At 40.3% G+C, this 10,181-nt stretch overlaps 1 protein-coding gene across 1 annotated transcript; it reads right to left on the bottom strand.

Annotated features, from left to right (window-relative positions):
* Positions 1-19: 19 nt before the first annotated feature.
* LOC124233365 (ectonucleotide pyrophosphatase/phosphodiesterase family member 3-like) lies at positions 20-9,609 on the bottom strand (the record flags this gene model as incomplete). Its single annotated transcript, XM_046650509.1, has 4 exons — positions 9,478-9,609; positions 6,579-6,654; positions 1,829-1,951; positions 20-145 (listed from the first exon to the last, which is right to left on the bottom strand). Coding segments are annotated over exons 1-4 (403 nt in total), but the record flags the coding sequence as incomplete, so codon positions are not given.
* Positions 9,610-10,181: the final 572 nt, after the last annotated feature.

Genomic DNA, 10,181 nt, shown 5'->3' on the forward strand with positions numbered 1-10,181 from the left:
GTCAACATCCTCTGCTTACCTTGGCAAACACTCTTATAGTTAGTACAGCAGTCTTTCCTCTGCAAGCAGTCATCTGAACAAGAGCAAAGGCTGGATTCTAGTCTGGTCTCCCCACAACGAAACGCATTGCAGGTCCATATTCGAGCTGTAAAATTACAAAATTCAGTTCCGAGCACTTAACTTGTTTTAAGTATCCAATACTAAAAATATAAATTTAATGCATTTCACCCTGTCTTATTGTACAAATTCTTGATTTACCTGCATTAGTAAATGAAATTACATAACACAAATAAGGGACAGTCCACCGCTTTTCTTCATTTGGCATGAGTCGCAGAGAGAGATGCTGGGCTACCTAGAGAGGTTCACCTCTGAGTTTGGAGAAACTCTAAACATCAATCCTATTCTCACCCAAGGGTAGGAGCTCCCGATGGTGAAGCACCACTAACCCTCAGCGATTGCTCCCACTCAAGAGCAGCCTTGCCCAGCCTTGTCTACAGACAGGCAGCAAGGAAGGAACAGGAGCATGGTCAGGCCCGTAAGAGTGAAGGCAGGTCAGGGGCCTTCCAGCTGAGAGTGACAGCAGTGGTACAGCAGCTCCCCATCAGGCCTCTGGTGTCTCCCCGGCTATAGACTTAGGACGAGGTCAGTTTAAACAAGTCCCGACGCTAAGAACAACCCGGGGCTGCAGTGAGGCTGCTCGGGAGCAGTGACTACAATCACTATCAGTCCTGCGCTTAGACAGACCCATGGGAGAGGGGGCTGCTGCGTGCTTCAGTTGTGCACAGCGTTCTTCATTCCTCACTGTTTAGTACTTACTAAGAAAGAAAAGATTTCAGGAGAGTAAGGAAAGGGAATACAGACTTTATCTAGACTAGGTCATCCCCTCCCTCCTGCCCTTCGCAGGGAGCATAACGTAAGGAGCTCTACCGTTCTAACCTTCACTCTCCTGACCCTCTAGACTCCCCACCTTCCCTGATTTCTTAGAAATCAAACATTGCAAACTGTGTCTTCCACCTAGAGAACAAAGTTTCTTAAGTTGTGTTCTGAGGACGCTGGCATCAGAATCACCAAGAATCACCAGCCTTCCTAGTGAGCCTTATGCACCTGAAATCTGAGAACTACTGAAAATGAAACTAAATAAGAGCATTGACTTACACCATAGTGAAACTCCACTGAACATAAGCAATTATGCAGCATTTCATCTGCTGTAGGTTATTCCTCAACCTCAGCTAACTGAAGTGTAGATTCTGCATTTAGCACTGCAAAGGGAGACAGCATAATCCTAGCTCCTGCATACAAGACGTTATGGGTTTAATTGTACCCCCTCAGAAACATGGAAGTCCTAACCCTCGCTGCCATGAATGTGACTTGACTTTAGAAAAGGATCTTTGCAGATAATCACGTTAAAGTGAGAACATTAGGACGGGCCCTAATCCAGTGTGGCGGGGGTTCTTACAAAAAGGAGAAGTTTGGACACGGACACACACAGGGAGGACTGTGAAGACTCAGGGAGAACCCGCATGAAGATGAAGGCAGAGTTTGGAGTTAGGCTGCCACAAGGCAGAGAACGCCAAGATCGCCAGCCCGCCAACAGAGGCTAGGAGAGAGGCACGAAACAGAGTTTCAGTCTTCAGAAGAAACAAAGATCTTGGACTTCTGGCTTCTAGAACTGTGAGAAAATGAATTTCTGTGGTGTAAGCCACCCAGTCTTTGGCACTTTGTTACAGCAGCCCTAGCAAACTGATCACAAGGTGTGTAGTGAGCATTTGCGCGTGCAGCAATGATGGCACAATCAACGTGCTAAAAAACTTATGCTTGGAATTCATACTTGATTCCACACAGGTGTCTTCAAAATCCCAGCAGCAGTTGCCTCGGTCTTTACATCCCACATCACACCGGCAGCCCTCCAATCCTCTATATGAAGAATCAAAGTATCTTCTCCTGCAGCTGCCTGTAGAGTGAAGGAAATAAGGAAATCAATGCTTAGAGAGTATCCAATATCTCATAGCTAGATGGTAGAAGCACACAGAAGTACTAGCACAGACTATGACAGACAACTAGGTAATTGTTATGGTGCTGTATGATCCATCAGTGCAAAGTAATAAATAAAGAGTGACAAATAATGAGTGATTTTCCCCCAGGACCCCAAAGAGGTCCCAGACTCAGAGATACGGAGTACCATTAGATGAGGGTGGGTGGGACAGGCAGAGGCTAAAAATAGTGGAATTGGTTGAAAGTTTGGATATGCAATGACTACCCACCACACCTCCTACTAGAGAATAGAAGGCTCATAATCTGGAGGAAATTAGGAGGAGTGGCTCTCATCACAGGGACAGCAGACATAGAGGATTAGCAATGATGAGAAAAGATGAATCAGCCTTACTCTTAAATGTGAACAGATGGCTACCAGACATCTGAGCATGGCAGGGAGCATCCAGCATGAAAGACAAAGACCAAAACAAACAGGAAAAAAGAAAAACTTGGTGGAAAAGGAAACAATGCAGGGAGCAGAAGAGTACACAGGCACACAAAGACACACACGTGCACAACTAATATTGAGGTCCTCTGAAAAGAGAAGATATTGCCTCCACGAAATAAGAAAGAAAGCCATAATTAAAAGAGAGAGAAATAACATTCAGAGTGCTCTTGGAAATAAAAACATGAGAGCAGTAATAAAAAATTCAATAGAGGGGTGTGGTAGTGGAAACTATTGTTGCCAAGAAGATTCCATGCCCTAATCCCTGAGACTGTGAATATGTTGCCTTACATGGCAAAGGGACTTTACAGATGTAATTAAGGCTACTATTTAGTTGACCTTAAAACAGAGAGGTAGTACCTAAAAGTGAAAACAAGAAAATGGAGATGATATTACCAAAGAAATCATATTTAGAAAATTTCCCAGAACCAAAGAGTGTAAATTATTACAACAAAATTGCTCACCCATTTTCCCAGGGCAAAACTCACACCAACGGATCAACAGGGATAAAGAGATCTTGAAAGCTACCAGAGAAAGATCATGAGCAACCTATAAAGGGTCTCAAGTCAGAATGGTATAAAATTTCTTAAAAGTGACATTGGAAGCTAGAAGACAGGAAAACAATGTCTGAAATTGCTAAAGGAAAATTATTTTCATCTTAGAATTCAAACTCTCAAGTGTTAGGTTAGAATGATGAAGATATGTTTAGATAGGTAAGAACTCAAGTTATATCTTTCATGCATCCTATTTTAGAAAGCTACTGAAGAATGTCCTTCAGCAAAATGAGGAAGTAAAACCAAAAAAGAGATCCAAAAAATATGAGATCCAGCACAATGGAGAGGCTAAGGAAACACCAATCATACAACAAACAAACCAAGAGAGCAAGCAACACAGATTGGAGCAGCAGAACAGAGAAACAAATATTAAAATCAAACATCTCACTCTATACCCAAGTTTACACTGTCAAAAATGAGGGAGCCAGATAATGCTAGGTTTGGTGGGGATGCATGGTAAAGGCAGGGTAGGCTGTGGCAGCCATTCTAGAAAGCAACCGGGGACTACTTACCCAAGTGAAAATGTAAACCCTAAGATCCAGGACTGCCATTGCTGCGTATGTGACAAAGCAAATCCAACACAGATCCATAAGAGAACCTGCAGGATTTATGTGGTGTTGGGGAACTAAAGTCACCTGGGTATCCAGCACTGGGAGAGGGCATAAGTCAAAGGGTGTGTTGGATACATGCCAAAGAGTGCTATGTAGTAAGTAGATAGATGCATAAGAAGTGATGCAAGCACAGCAATTTAGAGGGATCTTAAAAATCACTCAGTGAAAAAGAAAGATAAAAATATTTATATTCCATTTAAATAAAAAACTCACATTTTTACATTCACTCTCCTTTGAAACATTTTCCACACTTGGCTTCCAGGACGCAACAATCACCTGGCTTTCCTCCCACGGTCTTGGCCACTCCTTCTTAGTCTCCTTCTCTGTTTTTTTCCCTCTCATTTTCTCATTCCTTTAAGGTTGGCACACCCTGGTCACATTGCTTTAAACCCCAATTATGATGCTGATAGCCACTACATTGTATGTCCAGCCAAGACTTGCCCTCTAAAGTCAGCCTCAACTACCATCTAACAAGACAATCATCTTGTCTTTTCTACTTGGACATCTAGTAGATATTTCAAATTTAACACATCCCAAAGAAACTCCTGATTATTCTCCTGAAATCAGCTCCTTCTACAGTCTTCCCCATTTCAGTTATGGAAATGTCATATTTTCCGATGTTCATACCAAAAATCTTGAGGTCATTCTTGACTCCTCTCTTTCTCACTCCACAGCCAATCTGTCAATAAAATCTATCCACCACATCAAAAGATATCCAGAATCCAAATACTTCTCACCACTTACAATGCTCCCACCCTGGTCCAAGATATAAGGCTTGTCTGTGTCATTGCAATAATTTCCTAACTGGTCTCTCTCAACCTAGTTTCACTCTGCGATTTATTCATAACACAGCAGCCTGAGTGATTGTGTTGAAAAGCAAAGCACAGCATGTCTTTCCTCTGCTCAAAACCTCCAATCACTTCCCATCACACTCAGAAGGGAAGCCAAAGGCCATACTGTGGCCCACCAACCCCTCTCTGATCTGGCTCCTCTTGGTCGATCTTGTTTGATGACTCCCTCCCTCTGGTCCTCTTAGCTCTAGCTCACTGATCTTCCTGTTATTCTCTAAATGGCATTCTTCACAGCCCAGGCATGCTCTTGCCCGGCTCTTCCCTCCTGCTGTTTCCTCTCGCCCGGACTGTTCATCCCCAAAATATCCCTGTTTCCCCCTCACTTCCTTCAGCTCTTTACAAAAGTTACTTCATACACACACCCCACCCTACCCTCACTCAATATTTCATATTTCCTTTTTTTAGGTTTACTTATTCCTTAGCATTTTCCCTATCATATAATATATATTTTGCTTATTTACATTTTTATTCTCTGTATTCCCTGCTAAAATGTAAACTCTTTGAAGGATTTTTGGCTGTTTTCTTCACCACTGTATCCTCAGTAATTAGAATAGTACTTAGCACCTAGTCAGCTCTCAACTGTAAAAGAATAAGTAAAAAGTACGTGCACACATAACAATAAATTTGTAAGAATGCATAAAAACTCAAACTAGAAAAACTAGTTTAAAAATTCAAACTAAAAAAAAAATAGATCGCCTATGAAAAGTGGTTTAATGGGAGTGGAGAATGGTGAAAACAGTCCAGGGTGGGGTATTAGGAAACAGTTGTGATGGAAGAATGAGGGACTGCCTATGTTAAGGAGGCTGGCAAAGAGGGACTGGAGTTAAATATCAAGGCTCTGGGAGGGCGGAGAGGGAGGGGGAAGGGCACGATGCCACATGAGGGCTGATGGACTGAGATGAAGGGAGAGAATAAGGAACAAGGACTCTGACTCGGGGAAGCCAACCAGCAGTTGTACCAAAGGAAGGACGGGAGTGAAAGAGCTGGACTAATAGGAGATTTTTTTCGGAGATTAGTATATGCCTCTTGCAATTAATTTGTGATCTGTGGGATAAAATAAGCAAGAAATGACATTCACCTGTGTACACTAACATCAGAATACTACTACCAAAATGCCCTGCCGACATCTGTTAGATCTAGGACTGGTACTGTAGTTCAGAAACACAAGAGCCAAAGGACCGAGAAAAGACAGCAATTTTCCAGCTAATGCCCACATTTTCTGTTCCACTGTGCTCCCCTGTTACACTAGGGATACTGAGTGATGGTTAATTCTTAAATGGAAACGTAACTGGAAAATTATCAGTCATCTTCCCTAATGAAGGACTGAGAAGACTTTCCCCAGTGGAGTCAAATTAAAAAGGGGAATAAATGATCTAACGTTTGACCTCATACTTCCCCTTAGTAAAAGTGTGAAAACAACACATGACAAGACTATAGAAAGTGCTTTTTATAGAGCCACTTGTAAGTGGTTTATTTACTATGCATACTAATGGGATATGACAAAAGAAACATGAGGTCTAGATATTTTGGGGCATGCATCTCCTTTTTGTTTTTTTTCCTTCTTACGAGAAAAAAAATGTGAAGCTTTTATTCTGCACTACGTTGCAGGAATGTGACACTGCCCAACCAAGACACAGGGAGATTTCAGGGATGGAGCAACACTAACGTGATATCAAGGGGCAGGAGTGGGGCAGGAGGTCCTGGGAATGGAGCAACCAAGACTTTCGAGGCCAAGTTTATCACCAGACAGTAAAGATTAGAGGAGGAGCGGGGACAGAAGGAAGCTCTGATCAGGGATCAAAGTCCTCGATGAAGGTGAGGAAAAGTCAGAGAAAACTCTGGAGTGATATGAATCGCAAAGGAGCAGGGGGAGGAGGGCAAAAGCGAAATCCAGAAAAGACAGTGGACAGTGCCAACCAGGGATGCGGGCTCCCAGTAAGTGGGGTTGGCAGAAGGAGAAGCCTCGTAAGAGAGCGCCGCACGGAGGAGAGAAAGGGCTTGGGAGAGGAGTGCACACGTGTTCACAGGTGAAGGTGAGGGGCGAGCGGCGCCATGGCGTGTTCTGAGGCATTGCTGAGGGGTATACCTTGCTTTTCCAGTTGCCTGAGTCCAAGGCCCAGCCCTAATCCAAGTGACACAATCACCAACAAAGCGAGAAGAACCTATTACAAAAAAGGAAAGTGACCTTACAATATTTTTAAAATGTACAAAGATCCAGACAACCAGGCTCCCTCAGTGAATATTAAGGGCACACAGTGTGCTAGTTATGCCTGATACCAGATCCAACAACGATAGAGGTACATAATTTCATTTAATGCCTGGAAGTAAGAAAGGTTTGGGAAGAATTTTTAAATACCATTTATTACAGATCTTCAAATTCAAATACATAAGTCCCAGTGAGCTTAATCCCAGATTGAGTTAAAGCGTGAATGAAACCAATGGAGCCATTTACTTTTTGCCCAGTTTTCTTTCTTAACTAGACAGATGCTTGGAAATCATTTCTCTAAAAGCATTCCAAAACTGTGAAATGTTCACTACTTCATTCCTAGGGAGCACGGTTCTTCTTCCTCATCAAGTCCATCAGAGGATAATGCGAATATTTAACATACGTAAAAATACAGTGTCCAATTAATTAACTGGCAAACAACCTGCTCTACTCTACAGCTCAAACCAATAATGTAGGGTAACTTGGAAGCTGTGTGACCAAAAATCGTGTGTGTCATTCATTACCACGACTGCTGACAAAGCTCTTCAGTGTAGTGGACTTTATGCTCTGACTAGAATTAAACTGTGATATAATTCAAGAGAATTCTTCCCACTGACCTCTTTCTCCATCCATCAAGTCCAATGATAAGCATGCTGGATGACAGAGCTTGAATAATGTGTATTGACATAAAGAATATAAATGCAACAAACACACAGATTCCTTAGGAAACCGTTTTACACTACCAGTAACCTTTGTTGTGGCTTTAAAAAGTATCACTTTTATGAAAGAAAAAAACACAAAATCAAAATTTGCTTAGATAATATAGACCTACATAAACTGCTGATTTTTTGTTTATATTTATCCTGAAAATCAGCTGAAAAATTAACATATCTAAGTCTTACAATACAGGAGAATTCAACAATTGGGGAAATATGTTAAAACTATGAAAACAATGATCATATGAAGTTTCAAAGCTATCCCAAGGGTCAATGACCCTCCAGCAGGTGTGCATTCAGTGGAGAGGATGGAGAGGAAAAGGGGAACATAAACAGTTATTAAATAACAGCATTCGCACTTAGTTCCTTATTACGACGCTTGAAAGCCACAGGGGAGCGTGGCTAGGAATACTACAAGGCAACAAAACACTGGGAAACTTTCCCATGGTAAATTTCATGCATCATAGATTTACCAATTGGCATAGTTTGGTTGACATGTTATGGCTGGTCCATTCACCATTCAAACTTGCTGGAAAAATAAACATCTTGCTGTCCTTGGGAGGCTTTAAAACTGTGTAGTGTTAAATCTTAGCGTCTCTCTGCATTATTCTGTAAGCTCCTTGAGAGTAAGAAGTTTCATTTTCAATCTCCAATATATTCATTTGCTCTAAATATGTACTTCTGAATAAGTTTCTTGATATCGAGGTGCATGTGTATCTTAATCTATCTCAAGCTCTCTACAAAGTGCAGAGAGGAGCACTCTAGGCTCCAGCAGTCACTGAGAACGCAGCATTTGGCTTTGGCTCAGCTGAATAAAACATCCTAGAAACACAGTACATACTTTTAAATTTGTTAATTGAAAACTCCGTTAAAATTTGGGAACATTAGGGTACCTTTCAAACTACTATTTTAAAATATTATATGTACTAATAAACCCTAGAAAGATACAAAGAAGGGAAATAAATGATGCCCAAATTTTGTTCCCAAGGAGTTTATAATTTCCTGACTTTGTGAGATAGGATAAATATAATAAACAGCCTAAGAGCTAGAAGACCACTCCAAAGTTCCCAGAAGAAAACTGAATAAATAGAATGTCTTCACGGTCTCCTGTGTTATAGTCACTGGGCCCAATGCTTCCACATGTGTCATTTACTCCTCGAAACTGTGCTTGAGTCACGGAACGGTGGTGACACTAACTAGAGTAGGGAAGTCAGGAGAAAACTGCACCATGAAAGAAGATGAGATTGCCTGAAGCAAATATCCTTAGATAGGATTTGGTGGAACACTTAAGTGCAACATGCAATGAAAAGAAAGATAAATCAGCCAAGAATGCAGGTAAGGAGAAACATCATAAAAATGGAAATTTCAAAGCCATCATTCAAGCAAAGGGAGAGAACAATTCAAAATGAGAAAATACTCAACAACATCCATATATTGTTGTTATGGATACTCAGCAGGACAAGGACAGGGGAGAAGGACCAACTTTCGAGGGGATGACAGTAAACACAAAGCCAGAGAACAGAAGTTGGGTAGTGAGAAAACCCAGGCAGTGGATACAACTCCCTCTTTCCCAAAAGTTTGATGGTAAAGGAAAAAGAAAGAGTAATACAATCAAAGAAAGATTTCTTTTCATGACAGGGAAGATCTTACCATATAAAGGAATAACAAAGTGAAAATAGGCAAAAGAGAAGATCTGTAGGAGTTAAGTAAAATGGGATAAAATCAGCAGTCGAATAAAGAATGTAGATTGGTGATTTTAATTTCTCACGCTCTGGTCTTAAAATATTCATGCAATAAAAAGGTAACTTTGGAGGTTACCAATTATAATCAGAGTAAAATCAATGCTGCAAAGTGTCTTGCCACTGATCCCAACTTTTTAGCTTGATCAAATATGAATTTGATGTTACTCAAATTTGTAAAATATGATTAACTTGTCATAAGGGATAAAACTGAACACAATTACTTAAAACGTTACATTTAAATATAGCAACACAACTATAAATAGTCATACACTTAACATTTGTCACAATGGTAGAAAGACTAGAATTAAAAACTATACTTACAAAACAAATTATTTTAAGTTTCTTAATAGAGTTCTTCTTAACAGGTTCTTCCATTGATAAAGACAGCATAGAATCCATTGTTCTGTTAACTAGATAAACCTGTTTTACTAGAAGACTACAGTATTCCTTCCTTTTGCTAGTCTGGCAGAGAAACTGTACGAGTTACATGGCTGGGGCTGACTTTTAAATGTTTAGGAAGGTCACAGCTCTTTAGTGATTGGGCAATAGAGAGAGAGGAAAAAAACTGTAGTGACAATAGTGTTGAGAGATGAAAGTTCATTTCCAGTACACTGTAGACAATCTTGTCCTCTTCACAGTTTATACTAAATGTTAATCAAAATGTATGTAAAAAGAATGCTACAATAATCAAATTTTAATACAATCTGACCATTATTTTCTTTAAAAATAACCCAAAACAAAAGGCCTTGTTACAGAAATTCCAGGGAGTTTCTACATTTATATAAACTTCATGTCACAGTTGAAAACCAACATATTAAAAATGTGCTTTAACCATAGCAGGAATTCCAACTCTGTTGAACCTATATAAAGTACTTAATTATGTGATAATTATGTCTTGTTTTTTACATTGTTCATAATTTGATATGTTTTTATATGCATTATGTCATGTCAAACTTAACAATATCTGTTATAAACATTTCAGCCCTATTTTGTAAATGAGTAAAGTAAGGCTCTGATTATTTGAC

This window comes from Equus quagga, unplaced genomic scaffold (genome assembly GCF_021613505.1).
Source record: "Equus quagga isolate Etosha38 unplaced genomic scaffold, UCLA_HA_Equagga_1.0 199061_RagTag, whole genome shotgun sequence".
Lineage (NCBI taxonomy): Eukaryota > Metazoa > Chordata > Mammalia > Perissodactyla > Equidae > Equus > Equus quagga.